Raw genomic sequence first — 27,485 nt, 5'->3', positions numbered from 1 at the left:
ATTTTAGTCTCCCTCTCTCTCACATTCCCCCTACACAAATCACTACAGGAGAAAACTCCAGAAAACTCCAGAAATAGCTATGTGGTATGTTCATTTTCATTGCAAAGATAGAACCAGCCTATTTGTGATCTAAACCGTTCAGAGTGGACAGACTACAAATGAAATTTCTTGAGCAATCCAATTTATTTGCATCTGTGAAAGCCTAATCTGTGAGCCCTTGGGGATCAATACATTATCTATCTATCTATCTATCTATCTATCTATCTATCTATCTATCTATCTATCTATCTATCTATCTAACCCCTAACCACTGTATAATGCAGAGCTCAACTCATAGCCTTAAGTGTAATAGGAGTCAGTGGGGCATAGCCCTCATAGCATGCACTCTCACTCAAGCTCTTTTTTTTAGACACATAAACCTAAAGTTCTATCTGAAAGAGTAAGAAGTTCATATATTACTCTGTAATATATTAACATCATTAAGAAAACCCAATGTAATAAAAAGTACCAAAATATTTTATTGAAAACGTTTTTTTCTTTCTTTGTAACAATATAAAAAATACATTCTCATGACTAAACAACAGATAACATGTCCAATACTGTTATAAAACATACAGTACAGCTTCAGTATATAAGTCTGTGGAATGCATCTGGCCTTCTACACTATTAGGTTAAAATAGTGTTTTTTAAATAAATGTTTTTCTTAGCAATATTTTTTTACACTGTACACCCATGTTGCCTTTAAAGTGATAATGTAGTCAGTACCAGATCAAGGTAATCTGATCCTACTAATCCAATCGAGTTGATTGGCTGATGGTGCACTTTCCTTACACTCTATAATGACAACACACAGACACTACAGGTATTACTTCAGTCACTTATCCTTGGATGACAAAGAGGCTCTTGAGAGGGAGCTCAAGGAATAGCATGCAACACGTTCAAGTTATCTTCACAATAAACAGATGTCTATGTATATTACAGTTACAACTATATTACAATGCAAAAGAATACCGATGAAATGTCCAAAAATCAACTGCAGGATAAAAATCCAAAAGGACAAAAAGATTGGCTTCAGGGTACAATTTATTTATTTTTTAAATAGCTGCTCTAGTTGTAGCAGTTGTAGTAGATCAGTTTGGTTCATCGATGGGTCTGCGGCAATAAGGACAGCAGTTGTGCTGAAGCACCAGGAGCTCATAATCCTCACTGTGAAACATCTACGAGGAAACACAAAGATAGGAACATCAGAACAGCCCAGAAAAAAAACTGAGAAGATCTGAGAATAAATGTTTTCTATAGAAGATGGGCAACAAGATAGTGTGTCTTATAAATGCTGTACCTTGAAGCAGGTGGGGCACATAGTGATGCTCACATCAGGCAGCAGGGAGCGGAAGTATTCCCATTTGAGCGGCCTGGGCCAGCGTTTGATCAGGACGTCCCTCCTGCTCATGGAGCGAAGCACTGAGCGACTCACCTTGACGGGGACAAAGGTTGAGCCCCCCTGCTGTTTGTACACACATAAACACATCCAAATTCTATTATGGAGCCCGTCCTTTTACCCTGTCCAGCTGGTTTGCCCAGTTGGCGGAATATTAATCGCCTCATCTCTCATCTCGCCATCATCTGTCCTTTCTTACCTCAAAGCTCATTTTGGCTGTAAATGGGTCTTCCTCTGGATCATCCAAACCATCATCCATCCTCAAAGCCTGCAGTTCTGATTTGGTGTTAATTAAGAACAAATAGCTCAAGCAATGCACACATTTCAACATCATATTTTATTTGTTATGCATTTGTATGTGTAATTTTTTTTCAAGACAAGAAAAAACCCTTATAAATGTATCCTTCAGAGACTATTCTAAAAGTGAGAGTGTTCAAAATGCTGATCAGTCATGCCTGTCAGTCACGTCGTGGCTCTGGAAGAACAGCGCAGACCTCAGTGCCCTTGAGTGTCTGCTGGCTAATGCAGGTTAATCCCTGCACTAGGGCTGTGGCTATGGCTCTTGGAGGGTTAGTGTCATTAAGATGATACAGGAGAGCCTTGCTAACCCTATAAGCTCAAGAGCTAAGATGACTTAGCTCTGACAGCTTACCCACCAGCCCAGAATCAAGGCCAACGCAGTCTAAACAGCTTCTTAGAGCTGTCACACGCCGGAGGGAAGTCACGTGCTTAATTTCGAGGAGATGTGCAGGGCAGGGATACAGCCTCTCAGGACCAGCAGAGTGAGGAGTTAATAATTCAAACAAAAAAGCATGCGAATCATTTGTTACTCTGTGTGTGTGTGTGTGTATATTTGTTATGCTGTTACATAGATGTAGATGATCAAAGGATACCACCGTTGTCCATATCCTGCCAGCGTGCATCCCTCTGATCTGTGTGAGGAACTTCTAAGTCAATTAGAGACACAGCGTCTTCATCACTGATGCCCTCCTCCAGGTAGAACTGCACCAGAGGCAACACCTCTGCACACAAGGAGTTACGCTACATTAGAAACACAAATGCTGTCCTCTGTGGCAAATACTACGCACCATGTGTTTGTGTGTCACTGACCATATGATGAGGCTGAGTAGATGAAAGGCTGCCTGCAGTTGATGCACACGCTCCCCTGGTTGTTCAGAAGGGGGTTGTTGGTGGAGCAGCGGTAGCACATCATGCCTTCAATAAGGTCCTGCAGTGAACACATGGAAGTTTAACCCACACACTTAAGAGCACAAGACCGGGGGTAACTGCTCATATATAATTATTTATGAGCAATATTTCAGAACTGGTTAAATATACCAGCATGTACAGGCAACTCTTTAACGCACCTCGCTGTCGTGAAACGGTTTGGAGCGAATGGTGAGGCTGCCCAGTTCTATGGACTCCTGGAAGCGAGAGGGAATGTGCAGCTCCTGGAGTTTCTCGTAGGAATACCTGGCAAGCTTATATGCACCCAGTCGTCGACTCTGCTTGGCCAACGCATACAAGGTGTTACTAACAATAAGGTTAAGGAATACTAATGTAAGAGATAAAGCTAGAACATGGATGTTGATTTCTAGACAATCTTATTTAAAATGAGTTATTTTTTTATGTGGAAACATTTACACTTTTGTGCATTTATAAATAGACATAACTGTATAGTCCCTCAGTTTTTACTACTTAATGAGTAGAACAAAAGCCATGCTGAGTTAGTAACATTGGCTAAATGCCTTGAAAGTAATACCTTGTTTAGGTATGTTTGTGATCTTGTGTGTGTGCTTATACAAGCATGCGTGCCTGTTTTTTTGTGTCTTGAGTTGAGGAAATTGTCGCTAATTTGTATTTATATGGAGATGGATTGTTAAGAGAGCAGCTCTGAGAGTGGCAATGACAGGTCAATGAGTTGCAGCTGCAACAGCTCTATGCTGGCACTCCTTCATCACCTAAAATTTAACACCACTCCTCTCCTTTCCTCTCCACTCAGCTACTCCCCAGCTCCACCCACACACCCAGTTCTGTTCCATGGCTGGGACTGTTGATAAATGCACGTCCTCCTATTGTGAAACTTGTTTAGTGCAGCTTTTCTGTGACATTGTGTTTAATTGTTCAAACCATTTCCAACGCATTCCGGCTACGTCTATAAATCTAAGTTCAAAGTTTTTGGAACACCTCAGTTTGGCCGCAGAGGATCCCAGCTGCTCAGCCTGATTTCCTCCTCAAAGGCTGGGCTTTCCTTCCTCATACTCTGCCTCCACTGTGTGTGACTACATGGATATGTCTGTGTGGCTGTGGGTGGCTTTGTGTGTGTATTTTTTCAAATTAAAGCAGATTGTTTAGTCAGTGTGTTTATGAATGTATGTATGGATACGTATGCAAGTTCACTAATCAAAGCATTTGTTTAGATAACGGAGAATGTGCCTTTTGCTGGCATCTTCTCCTCCTCCCCATCATCACTCCTTTTCTCTCTCTCAGCAGCAGCATGATTTTCCGCAGCGGTGCCAACTTTTCTGTTTTCTCTCTACTTCTATCTCTTTTCCACCACTTTATCATCACGGTCTCTCTGCCAGTCTTGATTTCAGATTGACATGTCTGTTCTTGAGATTTTTCCAGAGAAGAAGAACCCCACAATACTTTCTTCTAAAAAATATTTGCTCGATATCTTTCGCTATGTTAGGACTACATTCTGAAATGGAAGGATACACTTTCGAAATGCCTGGTGGTATGTCTTTGGTGAGGTTGTTCAGAAGGAACCTGCAGATGTTGAAGAGCGTCTCTGGCATATGGGAACTGAAGGGCTCATCCTGCAGATAGAAAGATTGGTTGAAAAATGAGAGAAGTCTCTACTCAAATTTGGGTGGTTTACATTTTCATTAAAAGCTCCATCTCTCTACTGCCTGCTTAATTTTTTCATCTTTTAGCCCAGTCTAAAACCCTATACAGTGCCTCATTCCACCTCGCAGTGCCCTACTCACTGTTTGGGTGACAGGTAAAGACAAATTTGCTAAAGCAATCACTAACTGCACTTTATCCCAAAAGTTAATGAGTTCAAATCTGTATTGCCTCCCCCGGAGAGTTAAGGTGAGATATAGTTTCCTGCTCTGGTCTGGATCACAGCGAAGCCTTTCTATTGCAGGGGTGTGACCAAAGCTGAGCAGAAAGCTGAAACAAACAAACGAGGACACTGACACAGGCCAGGTCACCCATTTTAGTGCTCATAACCAGAGATTGCTTGTTTGTAAGTAGGTTAGGGCTGGGGGCTTAGTGAAGACCACTGATGCAGTAGTCATCAAGATCAATCAAGCAGCTAGTTACCATGGTGATATGGATCAGAGAGGTTACAGGAAGTGAACCATTTTGACTGTTGCATAAAGGGCATTATCACTATGAGCAGTTATGTGTAGCGTGTTTATCATTATCCTTTTCTGTTAGTCAACTTTTAAGTAATACATTTGCACAAAAGTTTAATAACGTTGGTAACTGAGTAGTTCAATGTGATCAAATTCCCTTTCAGTGTTCTCCACCTGAAATTAACACCCTCAACTCACTGTTGTTCACTTTACCGAAAACTCTGTGCACATTTTAATTTGTCCATAACCCCAAGTCTTTTTTTTGACTGACATAATCTTGCAGAGCCAGACCTTCTCCTTGTCAAACCCACAGCGGTCTCGAGAAATTTGAGTACAGAAGTTGATTAGAAAGAGGGCAGCAACACAGTGGGCTGTCAGTATACCTCATGTTGAAAAAAACTATATTAGGAACATGAATGTGTTTGTTCCCAAAAAGAAACCTAACCACATAGCAGGAACTGTTTCCAGGGATTTCAATCTGACAGCCAATCATATGTCTGCCTCCTAATTTCTAAGGCCTCCTCCTACTTTTGTCTGGTCTGGCTATAAAAGATTAGGGTTGACAAAGTATCACGTTCTCACCGTGTAGCGCTGAATGGAGCGATAGACGTGGTAGAGCTCGGCAAGATGCTGAAAACGCTCAAACTTCTTTAGCATTTCATCTCTCTGGTCTTCACTTTCTGCTTCAGACAAACGTACCAAAAGGATTAGTGGGAAACAATAAATGAATTAGGCTTTCCAGTAAAAATAAATGCTTCTTTCCATTGCAGTGACGATGGGTCTCACCTCTAGCAATGTCCAGACACTGCATAGATAGCATCCAATAATAGTACCCTGCATCGTTGAACCTGTTCTCCACCACTGCATTTTGGGTAAGCTGCTCGAGGACTTTAACTGCTTCGTTCTGTCGCCCTGCCTTGTGAAATGCTATGGAGTGAAAGAAATAAAGAAGTGGTGATTTATGGATTGTTATGATGTGTCCTTGAGGCAATACTGGATTTCAAGTGCCAATCTAAAGACATCCTTTATTGATTTTTATGTGTGACATATCTGGTGCCAAGTTGTCATTGTGGTGGTTTTGCACTGCACTTCCCCAGATATTATTTCACAATCAAGCCTGAGGCAAGTATTATGACAACTTTTTTCAGCAATGGTGCCTCTCGTGTCCTGTTTGGCAAAGATTTATAAAAGGAAAAAGCTAACAGACACTGTTAAGAACAACATAGCTTTCAGGAACTGGCTTTGGGTTGATTATATCATATTAATAATAAAAAGTACAAACGCAATCATTGTGTGTTTATGAAAGTCTAGGTTGACAATACAAAAACAATATGTCTGATGTATACTCTATTAATGTATTCTATCGACACTCACACATCTGGGAAGAATCGCTCAGAATTAGCTGTGTTTTCGACACAATTGGATTCTTGTACCCTAGAGATTTTTACTGTACCTAAAAAAAAATACATAAAAGTGTAGCAACACACACACAAATATGAACTTAATGGAAACAAGAACGTTTTCCAAATTTTTCACATGTAATTACTAACATAAGTCTTTTCCAAACAGGGAAGTTGCTCCTGAATATGAAACACCATAGCACTTTGACATTAAAGCCCTTATAAACGTGAGCGCTATTCTTCACGTTCCTATCAGAGGGTAATTAGCAGCAGCTTTAGGCAGTCGGCTCCATCAGTGACCCTGCCCCTGCAACCACAGTGGGGGTCAGGATATATTAGTGGCAAATATTTATCAGTCTACCTAACCGGTTAAAAACCACATTCAGCTGCTGTTGGTTAATGTTAGGAAGTGACACCCACTCCTTTGCCCTTACAGAAACACAAAACACAAGCTGACCAAAATGCAGAGTATAGCAGTGGTTCCCAACATTTTCAGGTCAAATCTCCAACAATACACGTTTGTGTTAGAATACTGTTTGACAAACTTACTTTTACACACAATCCTCATGTTCATATATGTATATAGTGCTATATTTTATTTATGTCCTTTCATCTTATCTTACATCCTATTACCATTTAATCTTTTTTATCTTTGTATGAGTGCTAGTGCTCTTATTGCGGCAACTAGTGCATTTATTGCTGAGCTCACCCCTGTCTCGTAGAATATGTTTCATAGCACCGTTGACCCTGTGTTAACCAACTAATACAATACAACACAACTGACTAATACAACCTGAAACTTCATAGTAAATACACATTAACAAGGTAATGCTTTGGATAATTGTAAACTCAATAACATGTATTTTTCTGTGTATAACAGAAATCAAGTCAATCAAAGTTTAAAGCATGATCAATCAATTAGAAAACTGTAGAGTGAGCCAATATGCAGTATGATAAAGAATTTGAGTGAATGAAATTGAGAAATATGACAACTATAAGAAGATATATTCAAACTGAAGACATTGGTTATAAGAAACAGCAGTTAGGTGATAAGGAAAAACGCAGCAGACCAAATCAAATCTCTTGATGGACTCCTGGAGGTTCAGAACCCCATTTCAGGAACAACTGAGCCACACTTCAAAATATGTTCCCAACCAATTCAGCCTAGTATTAACTTTTTTCAAGTTGTTATTGAGAAGTACCAGTGCAGCGGACAGGAGACAGGCTGGAATCCTAGATTCAATTACAATCACTAGTAACACAATACTGCATGACCATAAGAAAGCTCTGTTCAGTCATGAGTTCCATGGCAGGCAGAGGAAGATTATGTAGAAGAGGAAATATGCCTGCTGAGATCATAATTACAAATCTATGAGCTGATTATAACTATGGTTACAGTTGGTAATCATCATCAGAGCCGCTTGTAGTACTGGTGATTAGAGGCATGCATGCATGTCATTCAGTTAACAGGCAGCTCAGCTCTGTTCTGCTCTGCTCCAGCAAAGAGGATCATGTTTTACAATGAATTCAGAGAATCTTAAGGAAGTAATGAAACATGTCTGCTTCGAGAGCTGGCCAGGCTTTATAACTTCCATATGTAAACATTGGCTGTGAAATAATCCTGGAAACATACATTTAAAAAAAACTTTTGTACATACACTGTGTATACACTGAAGCATCCCAAATAGCCTGACATAAGGTGAAAGTAAAGCCCTGTTGGTGATGCAAACTCACCTTTTTGTGCCTCCTCAAAGCGGTCATTTTCTGCCAACCACTGGGCATAAGGCACAAAGACGTGATTTTTGAACTGGGGGTGTTTCTCCACCAGTGAGAAGGCCTGAGAATGGACAGGTGAGTGCAAAGAAGAGACATAAAATACAGTGCATGTTACAAGTTGACATGAGAATGTATAAGTTCCACGTATTGTAATGGAGAAAAGTTTTGCCCTGATTAATTAGGGTTGAACTGCAGTTGATTAGGGACATGCAAGTTATCACACATTATTCAGAGAAACAAACATTACTTCCAGTCAAAACATTGCTGCGCAATACAGCTTTATTAATGAGTTGAGAACAAAAAAAGTGTATGAGCTATTTCACACTGAATTGGAACTACAACTTCAGCTCTTACGCTGTTTGAATGACAGGGTATAATGAGCTTTTGAAGTGCACTGTGGACACATATTTGCCTGTTATAGTGACTGATTAATCAAAATGTCCTGTGGCAAAACTTGAGCCAAGAAACGCACACCAGTCATACAATACAGTTAAAGAGAGCTAGGGACTGTGTGTGTCCCAGGCCTGTGAGCCCAAAGTCATTTAAAAAAATACTTTGTTGTAGAAAAGAGTGGGAGCAGTGAATAGCATCCATATGGCCCATGCTGTAACAAAGTATGTGCTCTGTCCCGTCTTGGTGTCCACCTCCCCCAGTGAAGCACACAAAGCCTAACCGTTCTCTTAACCCTTCCTCAAACCTCCCTCTCTCTACTCTTCTTTTTTCTCTCTGAGGATCAAATAAATATCCAGGAATACTTCCTCAGACACTACAGCAGAACCATGTGATTTGATGTTCTGTTTTTGGCTCTTCTGTTTCAGCGTGCAAATCACCAATGTGCATCTCAGTAACGCCCTAGACTCGATTCAAGATTAAAAATGTTCTTCTTGTCTGAGCAGCATCATGGAGGAATTGGATTGGAAGCAGAAAAGAGCTTTAAGCTGATACTCTTTCAGTGCAGTAGTGTTTTGTGCTTCTCACTCCCTAATCATCATGTGGGCATGGATTCAGAGAAATCCAAAGCTGGATGATTAGCTCTGGTGTGTGTGTGTGTGTGTGTGTGTGTGTGTGTGTGTGTGTGTGTGTGTGTGTGTGTGTGTGTGTGTGTGTGTGTGTGTGTGTGTGTGTGTGTGTGTGTGTGTGGTTTAAGTTTGTTAAAAAATCCGGCAAATGCTTATTGTTTGTATTCAGCTGTGGTTACTTTAACAAATACAATACACTTCTAGTGAGACCCCTGCTTAAATTGAACAAGCCATGAACATCACGTGTTTTGTGATATGGGTTTCTGAGTACCACAATAGTTTATTTAGAACAGTCCCATGTGGTTCACATTATATTTATGTGATGTGTCTCAGGAAACTATATATAAAAGTTGTGATAAGCAGAACAGGTGTGCCTTCTGTGTGAATAATTGTGTCGTACCTCTTCCCAGTGCCGAGTTTCCACATGCAGCTGCACTAGAGCCTGCAGGTCTCCCATCTTGGAATAAGTCTCTGAAGCATAGCCATGGTGCTTCAGCCTCTCGAAATAGAACGCACACTTTGCCAGCGGTTCGCGTTCAGCCTTGTCCAACTTACGAGCAATGTCAATCAGCCTGGGTGAGAGGAGAGAGGAATGAGAGCACATACACACACACACACAGACAGAGGGTGAGTGCAGATAAACCCTTACATGGGGGTCTGCTGTATCAAATTATGCTCATGACGCCAAAAAGAATATGAACCAGTCAGGGTCACTGGCTGAATCAGATTCAGGTTAAAGAGCCCTGACTCTGTTACAGCTGCAGTGTTTATAGTGCTGACCCACTGGTAGCACCACAGGAGACTTACAGCATGCAGACAATAGGTCAGATGGAGTCAGTGGGGAGTTCTGATATGACCACCAGACCACTGGCTTATCAGTTTGCCGGGTTTTCAACAACACACACTCACACCCCTCATTACCACTACGCGTGTATGAGTGAAAGCTAATAGAAAGCTAATAATTTCCTATGTACTTTCTTAGCTGTCATGGCTTTCACTCATATCAGCTATACCTTTTAAAACAGATACTCTGAGTGAGAGATGCATGTTTTGGATATTTACTCAAGTGACCTAATTACAAAATACCTCAACTATTTTTCATTTCAAAACTTTAACTACTGGACACAAGATGTCTACTACAGTACATCACTGAAAAGTCCATTCTCAGTGTGTGTGTGTGTGTGTGTGTGTGTGTGTGTGTGTGTGTGTGTGTGTGTGTGTGTGTGTGTGTGTGTGTGTGTGTGTGTGTGTGTGTGTGTGTGTGTGTGTGTGTGCACCGGAGGCTTAAAGTTTTCACAACACACTTGTTGCATACATGATTGGCTTCCAAACTCGTGATGAAACTTAAATTTAAGGTTAGCACAGAGAAAGTTTCTCCCTTCAGCAAATTATTGTGAAAACAGCATTCTAGCCTATAAAATCTGCAAGTAACTGAGGGTCAATCATTCAAGTCAAGTAACAATAAACAACACCTATTTTTAGTTGAGAGGAACTTTAAACTTAAACACATCCAATCAGGACTCTGCAATGGTTAAAGCATGTGGACGGCTTAGTGGGCTAAGTGTGTATCTGTATCAGATTCAACCTTTGGGTTCAGGGGTTTAAATGTGGCTCTTTATATTTTGTCCCATCCCTGTCCCAAGCTAGATTCACCATACCTCTTTTTAGAGTATTCAATTCATGTCTAGAAACGTAGACCGTTAAAGAATGAGAATTCCACCACTGACAGTAAAACTTCAGACATTAGACTGAGATTGTGAACATTTCTAACCATATTAACTTGACATTACTTTCTTTTGTTTAGTTATGGACTAGAAATGTGCCTAAAGTATTTTGGATGACATTTTTGTTGATTTGGTAAAAAAAATCATGCACACAAATCTAAAAGGTGGTTTAGTAAAGGTTAAACAGTCTATCTTATGGTGGAGGACTAATCTACAATGTTTCATACAGTAACTGACACCTACATGTCTTCCCAGCCGTGTTCCCCTATAATGTCTATGGCTTTGAGATGTTCTCCTGCTGACAGGTACATCTCCGCTGCTGCCCGGGGCTCCTTGCTGCTCTTAGCCCAGTCCGCCTGCTTAGTCATCAGGATCCGAGAGTTCTTAGGGTCTGTTGCTCCAATAAACTCCTGCAAGAAAGACACACAGTCTTTTCAAATAGTTACAAACTTACTAGTCTCGCTTTGCCAGACCCTCCTCCAAAGCGCGCTGAAGGAGAGTCTGGTTACGCCACATAGCATTCGGGGATGGGAGGAAAACGTGCTCTGGTTTATTGGCATTTCTTTAAACCAATCACAATCGTCTTGGGTGGTGCTAAGCACCGGTGAAAAGCAGCGGTGCCGCTGCAAAATAGGCACGGAAGGAACTTGTTTTGGTGGAACATGTGTATATTTAAAAGTTGTGAAATACGGCGGATTTTCCGGCGGCAACGGAGCAATCCCGGAAGTGGAACGTCAAGGATATAGACTACAAACTTACCAACATACCAATGGATAACTGGGAAATCCCCATTAACACTGATGAGAAGCGAGGAATGTATGTAACACAGTTAATCTGAGAGGAGAGCAAGAGAAGTCCATTTCTGACAGACAGAATCACTTGGGTCAAGGCCGAGACAGGAGAAAGACAGTCACACAAACAGCAGGGGGCTAGCTCTCTGGTGTCCATCCTACCTAAAACAAACAGCTGTAGGACCAGATGGCCACACAGCCACATAAATACACAGCAGCCACATCAAACAAACATACAATCTGATACATACGCACACACAAATATACATGGACGAGTCATAGCTGTGTCATCTGCTCCAGCAATGTGAATGTAACGCTGATGATCAAAGTGTCCCCCCACATGTAAACATAATAAAGCATGAATTTGTCTCAACTCCAACTGACCCCCTCATCAAAGTATTCACGTAAAAGCAGACCCTCACCTTATTTTTCTCAATTTGTGCTCCATTTAAAACTCTAACTATGTGTGTAAGTTACCCTTGTGTTGTACATGGATATGTCTGTAAGATCATGGTGTGTGTGTGTACTGATCAGATGATATATGTGGAGATTTCAGTGATATATGAGGAGATGAAAGACAGACGGTAAAGGGGGGCCATTTGAACACAGTTCAGGGCCCCAACTTGGCATAACTGCACACGATGAGGAAAAGCATATGTTCTAGACCCCTAAAACATGCAGTGCTTTGCAGGTTGTTCTGTCCATATTGATACAAAAGTATGTTGTACATGCGTATGTGCATTTTTGCCAATCAATGATTTAATCACCTTGGCATACTCGAACATGCGCAGGTCAGTGTACATGCTCAGGGCTCTGGATTCGTGGCCGGTACGTTTGTAAAGCTTGGCTGCCTCGTGGAATTTCCCCTGGTAGGCATAGACGTCTGCCAGGAACAGCTCATTGTCGTTCTCACCCCGCTTCTTCCTCTCCTGCAAATCAGGCAACACAAACATGGCATGTGAGCAGAGATAAATGCATATACACACAACATGTGTGTTCACACACACAATGAGTCAAAAAACACAGAAGGCACTAACAACTATTGGCTTGCTGGATGCAGTCAACCTCACACTCTGAACCCACACTAAACTCTTACAACATCAGTCATAATGAAACTATAGAACAAATACAATGTTTATAGAATACAGTAAACATTTCTTTCATATCATCGGAAAAAAGCACACTTTCAAAAGGACATTTCCCCTTTTCAAGAGTGAAAACAGCTAAAACTTTGTTCCGGCACTAGCCAACTTAAAAAAGACTTTCCTCTGCTGTGCATGCATATTGTCAAGGAATGTGTGTGTGCTTTTCTGTGTGTGTATATGTGCTTGCATGTTGTGCATATTGGACCAGAGGAGGTAATTCAGGACACAGCTTCCTCCCTTGTTCGAGATTTTTTTAAGTGTAGCTCAGGGCACAGCCTTGCAATTGATGTATGATGACCATAATAAGTGTAATTGACCCAGTATCCCCAAAGCCTTGTCTAAATTGAATGATGTCAGCTCTGGTTGGAGCAGAAATCAGCAAACAAAAATGTGAACTTGGCTTTCCACAATATTGAAGGATTTTCTTTCCCTTTTTTAAGAGTAGGTATTACCTCAATGCTATTGATGAGCTCCAGGTAGCGCAGGTCTCTGATTCTAATGAAGGCCTGAAATTGGGAAAAGACAAGATATATTTTAGAGGATGGTCTCTCAGAACCTGATGTTTTGTGTTTTCTTTTGCAGTACCAGCTTCTTTAAAATCCTGAAAAAAGTAAATGTGAACAATTATTTATATTTGGCTACCTGGGTAATGTACCATACATGACATGAATCCTACAAGTAAAACTAAGGGAAAAGCAAGGTACTGTCACCACATTTGGAGGAGTTGCTGCTATTTTGTACATTTTGTGTGTGTGTGTGTGTGTGTGTGTGTGTGTGTGTGTGTGTGTGTGTGTGTGTGTGTGTGTGTGTGTGTGTGTGTGACTGGCCTTCTTGGCGGTGTCAAAGTCAAGTCCTTCCAGGGCCTCTGTGGCTAAATCCCTCCAGTCACTGTCCGTCACACCTAGACAGGCGATCTGGTAGGCCTCCTTAAACATCTTCTTCTCCAGGTACTGGTACATGGGCGCTGACTGGACAGAGCAACAACACCACCGGCAAAAAGCATTACAAACTTTACATAGCAAACTAATCAATGAATAAAAAGATGACCACAAACAAAATTATATCTTCACCACACTCGTCTCAATAACTCATAGTAAAGCAATTAATGTAAGTAATTTTTGTCTTTGTTGTACAAATGAATACCATGATATTTAAGATTCAAACACCAACCAACCATTGGCAATTGTGTGCTTTTATTTCTACATTATGACCATGTGGAACACCGTCATTGCCTCCAGACTACAATCGGCCCACAACATACTACACACCTGAGGCACCTCCACAGCCGACATGGAATAGACGTGGAGACAGAAGATCTTAGAGCCGTTGTAGCCAACCATAAAGCCTTGCATCTTCTGCTGGTGTACAGGGAAGTTGCTAGCCTTGATGTTAAGGTAGCCATTGCCAGAAAAGCACAGCATGTCCTCACACTGGGTGTTCCAGGCCACGCTGTTAGCATTAGGCTCCTACAGGGAGAGCAAAAGAGAGGAGGCAGGTAAGGGAGGGTAGCGGGGAAATAAGGTCTAGAGGTGACTGTGGAAAACAGCATAACATATAAGATATGTACCTGTACCTAATACAAATAATTACACATACATGTGTCTATTTTATTCCATCCCATTGCACCTCTGGAATGTATTTATCATTCCCTTAACTCTCTCCACTGCCTGCTGACCTGAAAAAGCAGCTCTTTACTGTTGATGTCATAGACTAGGAGAGTGTTGTGCTCATCCACCACAGCAAGTTTATTGCGGGAGGCGCTCATGTCCAGGCAGCGCACCGAGGTTGACAGCTTCAGCAACGTGATGGGAAACAGGTTGTCAACAAATATCTTCAGGATCTACATTATAAAAACAATTACAAGCAGAGTGAGATTAGAATAGAGCATCAGAACTACCGCTAGCTGTAATGAATGTAAACCCTTAACAGGAATAAATGTTTCCACTTGCAGCCCCATCCACATAAAAATAAATCTTCTTCAGGAAGAAAGGCGTTTCTTTTATGTGCAAATTCTTGGACCACTGGCTTAAGAGCATGATTTTCTCAAAATACTCACAGCTCCATTCTTTAACCCTACTAGTAGGCCCTCTCTGCCTGGCGGACCACCAATCACTTTGATGTAGCGAATTAGAGACTCCATCACCCATTCTTTTTCCCTGACACTGGTGAAGGACAGGCACTGGAGTCTCTTCTCCTGCACAAGAGCAGAGCGGGAAGGGTGAGACCACTATTACATTTAACACATGAAACACCGACTGCTCCAGCATGAAAAAAATTATTGTTTTTAATTATTTCAGTGTGTTAATCACACCCTTTACCTTATTCAAGCATACTTGTAAATGTAAAAAATCTTAGTACATTGTTCTTTAAGCGTGGCTTGACATCAGAAAGCATTGCTATAGAGACACAGACATACACAGCTCATACCAGTACAGCCTATTTATATGGTCTAAAAGCTGTCTGAGGCATGAAATACAGGCATGCCTGTTAGAGAGAGATCTGAAGCACCTCTGTCACACACAGACAGATTTAAAAGAAAATAACCTCTGTGTTATGGCTGCTCCTCCTCCCTACCAGCCTCTGTCAAACACTTAGAGACAAGAAGCAGAGAGGAACCCCGAGAGACACCCACTGGTTCAACAGACTGTGGTCCTTCCCCTTCCTTCAACTGTCTTGCTTTATCCAGTTTGAAGAGGGTTAATAATGGGAGAGAGACAGAGCCTGCAGAGCACATGCACAGCTGGAGCCTTTTGCATACTAGGCAGAAACATCTGGAAAAGCAGCAATTTCATGATATTATAATTTTTACAGTTTGGGCTAGTATTGAATGGCTAAACACTGATTCATTCTGCGTCCATCATGTTAGTGCTCAAATGTCTCTACAACCTCTTGAGTAATCTTTCAAGTGTGCAATAGAATAATTTACAAAGAACCAAAGTGTAACTGCAAGTTAGTAAAAAAAATAGTAATCTGGTTTTTTTTTTTTGTTTTTCATTTTTGCCCCACAAAAAGCCCCCCGCGGGGTGCGGTTTTTTGTTTTGTTTTTTTTTTTTTTTTTTTTTTGTTGGTTTTTTTTGTTTTTTTTTTTTTTTTAAAAAAAAAAAAAAAAAAAAAAAAAAAAAAAAAAAAAAAAAAAAAAAAAAAAAAAAAAAAAAAAAAAATAAACTAGTAGAATTTACTATATTATGAGAAGCATAACTGGAGGAAAACGGTTTGGCTCATAATGTGAGGAAAGACCCAAAACACAGGCTCTATAAGAAGCAAGCAAGACATTTTAAGTAAGCAAATGTAAATTGATGTTTTGGATGCTTTTGTTTTTATGCGCATTACACTGCACAATGACTATTGAACTATATCGCTTCTGACCTGACACAGGATGATATGCTGGGAGCAGACCACCAGCAAGTTGCATTCAAACTTCCTGCAAATTTTCTCCTTGATCCGGTAGTGCATGTCTGAGGAGTCATCTGAATAAAGCTCATAAATGAGGATCTTCTCAGGCAGCTGGATAGCAAGACGGTTTCTGTAGATGGCGATCTTCTTCACCAGCTCACGGCACTTTATCCTCACTAGGGAAAGAAGGAAATGAAGGGAGAGTGTGACACGTGAAGGTGAGGAACATTTAATTATCTCAGCCAATGCATCCTGTTGAATGAGTTTTCTCAGGTCTTAGTGTCACAACCTCTCATTTATAAAAACAAATTAAGTTTGAAATGAGAAATGCACCATTTAAAAAACCCTTAACAAAAATAGTAATTTGATGACTGTTAATAGGACAGATACAGTGGATATGAAAAATTACAATATATTCCTATTAAAGGTATTGTTAACGTTTAAAGTTTAGTTCAGAAAATACTGCCTCTATATCCTTGATCATGGCACTTAACTGTGCTGCTTCAAGACACATACATTATTATTTGGAGTGTCATCACAATAGGTCCTCTATTATGAATATCCTGTTGCCAAAGCAAAAGTCCACCTTTTTGTTCAGTGATGAGGTGCTGGACAATGACATCAGTCATGCTGTCTCTATAAGCATAGCGATCCTTGTAGAGGCCGTGAACTGTACTGAAGATAAGTTGGTAGCAGGCGATGGTCCCATCCTGGCAGCCCAACACCTAGATAAGAGATAACAACGTAGCAGTACATCCTATTAACACCTCTAAGAAAAGACTGTGAGAGTGGGAAATGTTCCTGTTGTTAAAGCATCTATCTACACAGTAAAACTGAGACAATCTGCCAGCAACCAACTCATTCTTGAATGCCCCATCACTTTCAGTTAAATATAGTGAAAGGAAAATTGCTAAGGTGTTACTGTTAATATAAAATGACTGGTGTAACTGTGTAGCTAAATCAGATCAAGTAAAAAGTGTCAAATGCAGATTGGCACCCTGAATATCAGGTCTGAGCTTTATCAGTGTTTTGCATTACATGTTCCTATGTCTTTTCTTACTCTGACACACACTAATATTTAAGGGTAGGGATAACTTATTCAGACATATGGCTTCACAAGCTGTGGACCCACCACAAAGTTGGAGTCAGGCTTAACCCGGCATGTCCACACCCAGGCATTCTGCTCTCCAATGGTTCCTAGCCGCACACCGTCTTTAGTGTAGAGGGAAGCCTGTTTATCAGAGCCCCCCATGACTATATACTCGCCCTTGGAGAAGAAGCTGACGCAACAAGGGTCATAGGTCAGAGTCCTGTCTTTTCCAATCTGAAAGAGACAAAGGGAGAAGTGGACATTAAACCAAGAAGTATATCTCATATGTATTGCCTAGGGGCCTGGGCCAACACATCCAACTGTCTGGGTGGACACACATCAAAGTTCACAGTACATTCAACCATCCCTTTGGTGTTTGATGAAAAGATAGACAAAAAAGTGTTCCCCTACTCTATTGTATTAATGTTCAAAGTCCATTTGCACAACATCAAAACAGTCCCCCAACTCTGTGCATCTGTTTCTCCTCACTCTGGAAAAAAGCTGGCTGACAATCCAACTTATTTTCTTTCATTGCGAACAATTCCTGATGTTGTAATCAAAACAGAATGTTCACTTAAATAGATAAATAGGCCAATGACAATTTATGAGCCAAAGGCATAACGGCAGAGTAATGAACAGTGCATATTTGTCTATAATTACGGTACTGCCAACAGGGAATTTAAGAGGAAGGCAGGACAGTTAGGGGGCCATTAAAGCATAGCAGGATCACTTCCAATGTACTGTTATGGTTTCAATAGAGCCTGACAGTCTAATTACAACAGGAAAGTGTTTTTAATACCATATATTTTGGACAGATAAACAGAAAGTATTGTCATTTCCTATTGCTATAGCAAGTGATAGCACATACAGTGAGCTGATTGTGTTTCAAAATGCCATCAGTCTTCTGGTATTTCAGAATCAGAATCAGAAAAGGTTTTATTGCCACAATAAGTGGCAATAAAACATTTCCATGCAAGGTAATGAGACTGCCTATATTTAGTCATCTAGATGTCCTTTTAAACAGTTTGAAGTGGCAAAGGGGAAATAATTATTTTATTAGAACGTGTTGCATGAGTAAGACTCAGTATATCTGTATGTATATGTACATTGCCAAGTCTCCATGTTGGTTGTACTTAGGTTAGTCTCACTTTGCCAGACCTTCCTCCACAGCGCTGCAAAAGAGGGTCTGGCTAGTCCACACAGCATTCCGGGATGGGAGAAAAATGTGCTCTGGTTTATTGGCATTTCTTTAAACCAATCACAATTGTCAACGCGCTGGACGGAGCCACGGTGCAGCTGCAAAATAGCCTCGGGAAGGAACTTGTTTTGGTGGAACATGTGTACTTTCAAAAGTTGTTTTAGTCGTGCAACAGAAAACTCAGATTGGACAGATAGTCTAGCTAGCTGTCTGGATTTACCCTGCAGAGATCTGAGGAGCAGTTAACCCTTGTCCTCATAAATCCACCGGAGTTTAAAATTCCAACACAAAGAAAAGCAGAAGGTACCGGACATCCGGTCGAAAAGAGGGACATCCAGCGGAATTTCTGGCGACACCGGAGCAATCCAAGAAGTGGAACGTCATGGATATAGACTATACTTAGGCATACTATATGGTAATTTAGGATTCAGGATTTTTCTTTTTACATAAACCTGTGGTATTCACCTGCTTTCCACTGAGCTGATAGAAGGACAGCTTCTGACCCCAGTCTGCCACAGCCAGAATATCATTGTGCTCATCCCTGTGAAAATACAACAAAAATGACTTTTGGCATAAGTACTCCTGTCAACATACTGTACTGACAGAACTTTCGTGTTTAGGAAGTGATGACTTAATAAAAGCAGAGAGGGCACCCTTCATCTAGGGGACGCATGGTCAAGCCCTTTCCCTTAACAATTGAAAACTTTTAGCTTTACTATGTTTTTATCCTTAAATATTTGAATTGCATGTCAGGACAATGTATTTGTATCTTCATTATGGTTGTATACAGTAAGCCTTGGTATATATTCATGTAAGCCTGTGTGCTGAGCATCCATGAGCAAGAAACGGAATCCCTTGCAGCTCAAGAGACACTATTCCCTGGCTGACCTCAAGCTCTGACCTCCCTGTGATGACAAAATCTTATTCCATAAAGCAACCCAATAATAATATATCTGGTGCATCTTGTCATTGTCTGTCATCACTGCCCTCTTAACTTTAACGTTTTATCTTCCTGAGTGCCCTTTTCTCTCAATGAACCTGTTCGTTTGTCCTCTGTAATGGCTACATCTGCACTCCTGGCTTTGGCTGTAGGGGGCATCAAAGAACATGGACAGCTGCTCCAAGGCATAATCCTCTCCCTTCCAATACTCCCTGGTTGACCACTGCCACCTGCTGGCCCCACACAAGCTATTCACTTAAAATGCAATGTACTCTCAATAGCACATCATTATTTGAAACTAGCAACATGGATGGACAGTGTATAAGTGTGTGTGGCAGTGTGAGGTATTACATTTAATAAATTGCCACTATTACCACTATTTTTTACTTTTTAAAAATGGCATGGTATTGACAATACCAATGCCAAATTTCTAAAATCGTATGCTGCAATAATTAAGTAAGACTAACTTAGAGGGGTTCCAGGCTATAGACCAGATAGGAGAAGAGGAGCCTCCTGGACGTTCTATCTTGACCTTTTCCTCTCCGTTTTTGTTCCGAATGCTCACCACTCCATTCATCATACCGAGGGCAAGGTACTGGCCATCGTTCGTCCACCTTCAATCAAATGAAAGCCTTTAACATTAATGTTTACATTAAAGTATACCAATGTTGCAGACAGTTATAACGACAACCTTTACTTACCCACAACATGTTATTTTGCTGCTCACTTTATGTTTGTTCACAGATTTTTGCTCCGGGGACCACAGACCTAAAACATTTTTTAAAAAAGGTACTCAGATGTCCATTGCTCCATGTGGGCAAGTTCTCTATTTACAGGTGTGATAGTATATTATGCACAAGATTTTAAAGTCCAGAATAGACTCAAACTCACGGTGCACTCACCAAAATCCCCAGTAGAGCATGAGGCAAGTTGATGTGTGACAGGGTTGTAGGCAACACACTGGATAGAGTCATTGTGACTACAAATAAACACATCAAAAGAAAAAGAGTAACACACTGCAGAGGATGAATTACTCTACAGCAGGGGTCACCAACCTTTTCTAAACTGAGAGCTACTTCATGGGTATTGAGTCATACGAAGGGCTACCAGTTTGATACACTCTTCTGAAATAACAAATGTGCTCAGTTTGCCTTTAGTTATATATGATTATTAATGATTAATGATACTCATCTATGTGAAGACACTGATCACGTTAATGATTTCTCACAATAATTATTAAACAATGACTTAACAAGGTGGGAAACATAATATCAATATTCAATTTTCATTTTTAGAACAGGCCTGAGGGCTACTCATGTGGTCCTTGGGGGTACATGGTGCCTGCGGGCACCGCGTTGGTGACCCCTGCTCTACAGCAATGAGTAAATGTGACACTTACGTATATTTTAAAATACCCTCCAGTTTAGACGTCCAGATGATGATGCTTTTATCTGCTGAGCCTGAGGCAAACCTTTTACCTACAGAAGAATGCATTGGTTAGTAGGATAACAATAATGACTGATAAAGGAAAATGTAGTGTACAAATGAAAAGCCAGTGGAGTACCATCTTTAGCATAGGCCACACAGTACACTATGTCTTTGTGTCCTTTTAAAGGCTGGATAATAGCTCCATCTGCTACGTCATAAACCTGCAAGAAAAAAGCAATACATTACATGTAATAATAGTGCATGTATGTTCTTTAGATATAGTGCCTTGGCCAAAGAAAACAGGAAAGTCTCACCAGGACACGAAGCCCTGCAGCAATGATGAGTTGGGTGCCATCTGGCTTGAAGGCAAGATCATAAACACTGCAAAAGAGAATCATGGATTTGTCTTCTGAAACGTTTTTTAAATTGATTTATTCGTCAATCAACAACTATTCTGATGATTAACTCATGGTTAAAGTAATATATATTAAGTAAACACGGCAAAAATTCTAGCTTTTCAAATGTGAGGATTTGCTGCTTTGCTCGGTTTCTTTAATAATAAGCTCAATATCTTTGGATGTATCTCTGGATTTTGGACTGTGATCGGACAAACTAAGAAATATGAAGAGGTTGAGGTTGTGGAAATAGAGAAGGGCAGTTTTTCCACTACTGTATGTTTTTTTGAGTTTGAAGGCTAATTGTTTACATTGCAAATAGCAGTAGCCTATGACAAAAAATCTTATCACAAGGTCCACTTGTTTCCCCCCCGGGGCTTTCAGTCAAACTGCTGAAAAAAAAGCTGAAAATAAACTATAAAGCACTAATAAAGCAAATAAAGTTGGTTGTAAATTTAGTAATCTGTTATCTTGTGTACAGCGAGGTAACCTATATGCTTCATAAGGTTATCTTATATGAAATTGTAACGTACGTTACAATTTCATATAAGATAACCTTATGAACAGCAAACAAGACTTAACGTTAACTTGGTCTAACCGTTAACGAGAACTAACTTTAGCTTCGACCTAACCTTATCTCGTGCTATACAATAACGATGACATGCTAAACCATTGATAGAACAAATATGTTGCATGTAAACTAAGATACAATAATCATTAACCAGCTTTATGATAACCGAATTGCTGCGGGCTAATGCTAATGCTAGCCAGCTGGCTAACACTAGTTTACATAGCAACCGTCGTTGCTAACCACCTAGCGTTACATCCCAGCATTGGACCCAGGTTGACAGCGTAAACACAAACATCGAGACCCTCACCATTGATCCCGAATGGTTTCTTTCCATGCTAGAACGGCTCTCATTTCCACCTTTTAATAGCAAACGGGAGGGATGTTTGTATCAACAGGTTCTTGTCGCTTGTTCGGTCGGTTTTTCATACGAAGCTCCGTTTTCATAATTCGTTCTCACTGCGCAGACTCCGATCTGCTCGCTACTTCCTGCATGCAGGAGGCGGCGAGCCTCCTATGTTGACATCAGAAAATATCCTGCAAGACAACACGAGCACCCATGAGCTCCTGTAACAAAAAGAAAGAGTTAGAGGTTAGTTAACAATTGTATTGCTGTTTATCATGTCAGCATCTGCTGTAGATCCATGATACGTTACATTGTAGTATGTGAAGATGTCATCCATGTTTTGTTAATGATATACATTTTAGGTAAAGACGATTCAGGAATGGCTGCAGATGTTGGTTGTAAAACGTCCGCAGCTGGACATTGAGCTGAAGGCAGTGAGTGAGCTTCAACAGTGACTCCACCACGAACCTACCACTCTCTCAACCGGGTTCAACAACAACAACAACAACAACAACAACACACCTGTCAAAATGCACACTAGCTGTGATAGCCACCAAAGTTACAAGGACATGGGTGACTCATGCCACACCTCCACATTGCCCCTTGGCTGGATCAGAGAGGTTAGGCAGCGGAAAGAAGGGAAGACAGCAGGCAAAATGGACATCTACATTACAAGGTGACTCATTCTTTTCTTGTAACCCTGTCTCTATAATCATACCTTGAACCATGACTAAGTGCTTTGCGCATAAGTGTCTAATGGATTTTTCTCTCTGTTGTGCAAGTCCCCAAGGGCAGAAGTTCCGCTCAAGAGCATCCCTGCATGCTTTCCTCCTAAAAGATGGAGAAGGGAACTTAGACATAAACCTCTTTGATTTCACCACATCCAAGGACAATGTTGTCACCACTTCACAATTACTCCCCTCCCAAGTAAAACAGAGGAGAAGAAAGAAAAGACATGCAGATGGACAGCAGATGACAACAGAAGATGCAACACCTCCAAATAAATCTAAAAGAGCCCCTTCCTCCCTCAGAAGTGAAACTAAAGACAGAAAAGTAAAGAGTGCAACTGTGAAGTGTTGCATACAAGCTGCACCTACATCCACAGAGGATGATGTCAAACTGCAGAAGAGCCCTCAGAGTCTGAGAGAGAAGCTACTCCGACTGGCTCCTTCCAGTAACCAACAAAACACTCTCATTGTTCACAAGGACGAAGAGGCAGACTCGCAGCCTTCTGTCCCGACTCTGAATGTTGAGCCTGCCACTGAGAGTGAGAGCGAGAACGAGGGTGAGGATGAACGAGGCGGAGATGAGATACAGATTCACAGCAAAGGTGACAACAAGTCTAATTCTGAACTGGAGGCCGTCGCTGAAAGTCACCGGGATGAGGAAGGCGAGGTGTTGTTACCTGACATCACTGGTGGGGGCTGCACACCAGTGAGAGATTCCCAGAATGATGATCTACGCTGTCTGACAGCTTATAAAAGTAGCAGTTCAAGTTAGTTTTCTCTGGATCTAATTTCAGCATCTTGTACAGTGCAGTACAATCACTACAAGTTCAATTTTTTTCTTTATCCAGTTTCCAACTGCCTTCACATTTCTTCTTCATATTTCTTCCAGTTATGGATACATACAAAATAAATGAAAAATAAATACATTATGTAACACAAAGAACCTAAAACAAAAAGGAAAGGAAACAAGGGGAATGGAGATATGTTCAATGAAGAGGGAGGGAACAAGTAATCTCAATTATTACAGAATTTATGTGATTTGTTCCATTTCAGAGTTCATTCTTTGAGGCAGGATCAGGTTTCAAGTAATACACTTGATGGTGGCCACTCATATGATTTGTAACAAGTAGAATACTTCTTTAAGGGCATCAAACACGTACTTCCAATTGTTACTAAACTTCAGACATGACCAAAAAATGCACAAATGATTATTTATTTGCAGTGTCTGGAAGTATATTGTCATTACTTTCCATTTGAATTCCCACCAGTATTATAGTCACCAACTGTGCCTACCTACATTCATTTCTACTTTATTTTTGTAGGGTGTTCAGGTTCATGCACGTGTGTGTGTGTGTGTGTGTGTGTGTGTGTGTGTGTGTGTGTGGGTTTTTGTTTAAGCTCTGCAACAAACAAAATTATTAACATAATATCAAACATCTCAACAGAAATTGTGTGCAATGATAAAAGTAAATCAAATAATAAATAAGGTAATTCACTTACAGGACACACACAACATGTCTGAGGTCAAACGTAAAGAACAAAGTGTGCAAGGCAGTATATAGGCTCTCATTAAGGTGAACTAACTGCACCCTGCCTCAGGTGTGATCATGGGGATTTCTGACATTATGTGTCATAAGAAATGTGTTCTGTTTTTATGCATACATATTCCCTGTCTACCTAGAGTCCAAGAGTGTGGAAGACAAGCGAAAAACAAGCCCTTATTTCAGCAGGAAACCAAACAGAGATGGTAATGTTAAAATGGTTAATTTAACACAAGAAGCAAAGAGAAAGCTTGTGAATATGTGAGATATACGATATACACTCAATATTTAAGGAGACGTGTACACTGTCTGTAAACAGGCCTTAGCCCACCCAGAAGGAAGGCCTTCAAGAAGTGGACACCCCCTCGCTCACCCTACAACCTCGTACAGGAAACCCTTTTCCACGACCCTTGGAAGCTCCTGGTGGCCACCATTTTTCTGAATAAGACCAGTGGTAAGATACAACATACACACTTTGCGTTGCATTGCAACAACATTGTATCAACCAGTACTCAAGTCTAGCATTTGTATTTTTTGTCTTACTATTCTCCAGGCAAGATGGCCATACCAGTACTGTGGCAGTTCTTTGAACGTTACCCGTCTGCAGAGGTGACCCGCGAGGCCGACTGGAAGCCCCTATCTGAACTTATGAAGCCACTAGGCCTGTATGAGCTTAGAGCCAAAACACTCACTCGATTCTCAGGTGAATGTGCTTGTCCTTTATTGTGAGGGATTACATTATGCACTTCAATGAACATTAATTACAGTACTATTGGATGTCACTGTAGATGTGTTTTTTAGTCCAAAAATTTGAAGCAACATCAGTTGCCAGAAGAAATTCTCAATCCCTTTTCTCCCGTGTAGATGAATATCTAACTAAACAGTGGCGTTACCCCATCGAGTTGCATGGTATTGGGAAGTACGGCAACGACTCCTATAGGATCTTCTGTGTGGGCGAGTGGAGAGATGTGAGTCTTATCCCAACTATTTTGGATTACATTAGTTTTGTAATGTTCATTAATGCCAAATCTGATGTTTTATTGCTATTTTTTATGTCAAAGGTGAAACCTGAAGATCACATGTTAAACAAATACCACGCCTGGCTGTGGGAGAACCATGAAACATTTGGAATCTGAAACACGTAATATGAGGAACTGCAAGGAAGATTTGATGTGGTGCAGACAAGAAAATGATCACATAAACAATACACATAACAATATCAGTATTATGATGTACACGCAATGTTAAACCTGGATACCTTTCAAATTATGCAGTTATATTACTTCTTCCTTTTTAAATTTTTTTTACTTAATGTGTAATAAAATGTTTGGTTTAAAAGTTGGAATGATTCATGCGTGCATTATTCAGCGAGACTTCTGACTCGTCTTGTTCCATGTCTTTATACGTAGATGTGATCTTCTGACTGTATCTGGTTAGTCCATTGTCACAGGCTAATAATCTTTCTTTTTGAGCACACTGATGCATGACCTCTCACTCCACGTAGCAGCTTTCTTTTTGGTGCATGGGGGGGTAACCTGATTCCCAAGGCAACTGTTGCCAACGCAAAACTCTCAGTGAACGCACAGGCATGTCACAGTTTAATCTCTAACTAGTGCCAGTACAGTAATTTGCTATATTTACTGTACATTTGGAGTTGTGTTATTATTTACTAGAAATCAGAAATGCTACTTTAAAGAGATAATTCATTTGTGCAGGCATTGACACTTAAGCTTGATTCCAAAAAGACTACTCTGGTGGGCGAACAGAAGAAACAACCTGAACTACAAAATGAGACTACGTAAGAAAACGGCGTTTTTTTTTTCTCCATTTGTTGTCTATTTTAGTGTTTCTAGTAGACATGTTAAACATGTGCTGTGATTCTGTTCATCTCAATCTTCATTACCACAGCAGCCATCTCTATAGCTTCCACACCAGTGTGTATTCCTCACGATACACTTCCTGTCCGACAGAGTCGCAGCCTGGTGGTCACTCCGATGATGTTTCCCAGCATCTCAGACTCTGCCCGGCTGTGGACAAGCAGTCAGGTGAGCACAGATTCATTGACTGGCTGTCTCATAGGAAGATGGTGTTTGCTTTGACATAAACAAAAAAATACTTCTATAAATGTAAATCTGCTCTCTAGAGTATTCCAAGACTGAACCCTTTACATCCACCTTTGGTCTATAAACGCACTGTCAGTCTGGAGACGCCAGCTGTTCACCACCACAACCACCAGAGGACACTGATTATGCAGAGGAGAGAGCACCACAGGTAGGAGCATCTAACCAATACCTCATTGTAACTCATTTTTTTCTAATGACAATTACTGTCTGATGCCATTGCCATATTTGCTTTGTAGAGCTGAGTTCAAAGTCACTGACTTGTAGTTGGTTGATATGTCAGGTATCATCAAGTGTGGCGAAAACCTTTTTATGGAACCAGCAGTGAGAGAGAAGAGTACAGGTAAAATAATAAACACTTTCACTTCCAATACTGGTCTAGTCTTTTTCTTTTATCCTCCTAAATGGGGATTGCATTACAACACATACTGCATATATTCTTAACATTCATTGGTGACGAAGAAAATATGTTCTCTTTCCTGTAGGAAGGAGTTGCGAGAGCAGTTAAAGAAGCAGATGGAGGAGAAATGTGCAGCTCTGAAACTGCAGCTGGCCAGTAAAGTGAAGGAAGCAGAGTATCTAAGAGAAGTGGACCGCCTCGCCCTGTCCAGTGAAAGAGACCTAAGGATCCAGCACAGCAAAGCAATGACAGCTTACAGAGATGAGAACAAGAGGGTAAGTCCTACACATACATTATGTATCAACTGCTAATGCCTTCGTGTTTATGTCCCTCACAAGTATCCTGATAATGCTTCAACATGCCTGATGCTCTCATGTTACAACAATGTACTGTAGGGAGTGTTTGAGGTTTTTCTCTCGTCCGTCTCTGCTGTGTGTGTGTGTATAGCTAATGGAGCAGAGCTGGAGGGACAGAGCACTAACACGTTCCCAGGAGACCCTAAAGGAGAGAAAGCTGCTGTGTCTCAACCCCATTAACTGGAGTGGAACACTGAAATAGATGGAACCTCAAGAATCTAAACTTCAAACTCAGGCCTCACTGTAGCACTTGGGCATGCCTAAATGTCAGATGAAAATGGGATGCAACATATATAATGTAATGTAAAGAGCAGAGGAAGACAA

The 27,485-nt window shown here is 40.8% G+C and overlaps 3 protein-coding genes across 11 annotated transcripts; 2 read left to right on the top strand and 1 right to left on the bottom strand.

Annotated features, from left to right (window-relative positions):
• Positions 1-1,065: 1,065 nt before the first annotated feature.
• Positions 1,066-22,117, bottom strand: ift122 (intraflagellar transport 122 homolog (Chlamydomonas)). 4 transcript variants are annotated; one of them, XM_039799873.1, is made up of 30 exons: positions 21,981-22,117; positions 21,022-21,088; positions 20,844-20,928; positions 20,679-20,757; positions 20,182-20,258; positions 19,981-20,047; positions 19,747-19,893; positions 19,378-19,512; positions 18,805-18,880; positions 17,184-17,375; positions 16,638-16,776; positions 16,025-16,227; positions 14,715-14,852; positions 14,334-14,498; positions 13,927-14,124; positions 13,486-13,626; positions 13,111-13,164; positions 12,281-12,442; positions 10,966-11,132; positions 9,399-9,570; positions 7,938-8,040; positions 5,590-5,730; positions 5,386-5,486; positions 4,157-4,257; positions 2,806-2,971; positions 2,549-2,666; positions 2,332-2,460; positions 1,638-1,714; positions 1,340-1,504; positions 1,066-1,217 (listed from the first exon to the last, which is right to left on the bottom strand). In XM_039799873.1, exons 1-30 carry the CDS (start codon positions 22,022-22,024, stop codon positions 1,131-1,133), a joined length of 3,696 nt encoding a protein of 1,231 aa, XP_039655807.1. In that variant the 5' UTR covers positions 22,025-22,117; the 3' UTR covers positions 1,066-1,130. The 4 variants fall into 4 exon arrangements, with proteins under 4 accessions (XP_039655807.1, XP_039655808.1, XP_039655809.1 ...); XM_039799874.1 differs by having other exon boundaries at positions 5,386-5,483; XM_039799875.1 differs by lacking the exon at positions 19,378-19,512.
• Positions 22,118-22,130: 13 nt separating this feature from the next.
• Positions 22,131-25,626, top strand: mbd4 (methyl-CpG binding domain protein 4). 4 transcript variants are annotated; one of them, XM_039799882.1, is made up of 8 exons: positions 22,132-22,262; positions 22,379-22,692; positions 22,799-23,433; positions 24,426-24,491; positions 24,605-24,739; positions 24,839-24,988; positions 25,150-25,253; positions 25,347-25,626. In XM_039799882.1, the coding sequence occupies exons 2-8, from the start codon at positions 22,547-22,549 to the stop codon at positions 25,419-25,421; spliced, it is 1,311 nt and encodes a 436-aa protein (XP_039655816.1). In that variant the 5' UTR covers positions 22,132-22,262; positions 22,379-22,546; the 3' UTR covers positions 25,422-25,626. The 4 variants fall into 4 exon arrangements, with proteins under 4 accessions (XP_039655815.1, XP_039655816.1, XP_039655814.1 ...); XM_039799880.1 differs by having other exon boundaries at positions 22,799-23,499; XM_039799879.1 differs by having other exon boundaries at positions 22,799-23,511.
• A 122-nt stretch (positions 25,627-25,748) lies between these two features.
• Positions 25,749-27,476, top strand: LOC120558718. Of its 3 annotated transcripts, XM_039799887.1 has the most exons (7): positions 25,749-25,871; positions 26,001-26,083; positions 26,194-26,330; positions 26,429-26,556; positions 26,689-26,748; positions 26,891-27,080; positions 27,253-27,476. In XM_039799887.1, the coding sequence occupies exons 2-7, from the start codon at positions 26,074-26,076 to the stop codon at positions 27,361-27,363; spliced, it is 636 nt and encodes a 211-aa protein (XP_039655821.1). In that variant the 5' UTR covers positions 25,749-25,871; positions 26,001-26,073; the 3' UTR covers positions 27,364-27,476. The 3 variants fall into 3 exon arrangements, with proteins under 3 accessions (XP_039655821.1, XP_039655822.1, XP_039655820.1); XM_039799888.1 differs by having other exon boundaries at positions 25,749-26,083; positions 26,256-26,330; XM_039799886.1 differs by having other exon boundaries at positions 25,749-26,083.
• The last annotated feature ends 9 nt before the right edge of the window (positions 27,477-27,485 follow it).

This window comes from Perca fluviatilis, chromosome 5 (assembly GCF_010015445.1).
Source record: "Perca fluviatilis chromosome 5, GENO_Pfluv_1.0, whole genome shotgun sequence".
NCBI classification, from domain to species: Eukaryota; Metazoa; Chordata; class Actinopteri; order Perciformes; family Percidae; genus Perca; species Perca fluviatilis.
Note: the sequence above shows the minus strand (reverse complement) of the source record. Positions and strands in the feature narration are given on the sequence as shown.

Bases quoted from the DNA above. Each gene is read 5' to 3' on its own strand.
- ift122 (XM_039799873.1), bottom strand. From the start codon at position 22,024: ATGAGAGCCGTTCTAGCATGGAAAGAAACCATTCGGGATCAATG. The intron at 16,777-17,183 runs GTGGGTCCACAG...TCTCTTATCTAG, and splicing joins AGCCTGACTCCAACTTTGTG to GTGTTGGGCTGCCAGGATGG. The intron at 13,165-13,485 runs GCCAGTCACACA...TCCCAATTTCAG, and splicing joins ACTTTGACACCGCCAAGAAG to GCCTTCATTAGAATCAGAGA.
- mbd4 (XM_039799879.1), top strand. From the start codon at position 22,547: ATGCACACTAGCTGTGATAGCCACCAAAGTTACAAGGACATGGGTGAC. The intron at 24,740-24,838 runs GTAAGATACAAC...ACTATTCTCCAG, and splicing joins TTTTCTGAATAAGACCAGTG to GCAAGATGGCCATACCAGTA. The intron at 24,989-25,149 runs GTGAATGTGCTT...TCTCCCGTGTAG, and splicing joins AACACTCACTCGATTCTCAG to ATGAATATCTAACTAAACAG.
- LOC120558718 (XM_039799887.1), top strand. The intron at 26,557-26,688 runs GTAGGAGCATCT...TTGATATGTCAG, and splicing joins CAGAGGAGAGAGCACCACAG to GTATCATCAAGTGTGGCGAA. The intron at 26,749-26,890 runs GTAAAATAATAA...TCTTTCCTGTAG, and splicing joins AGTGAGAGAGAAGAGTACAG to GAAGGAGTTGCGAGAGCAGT.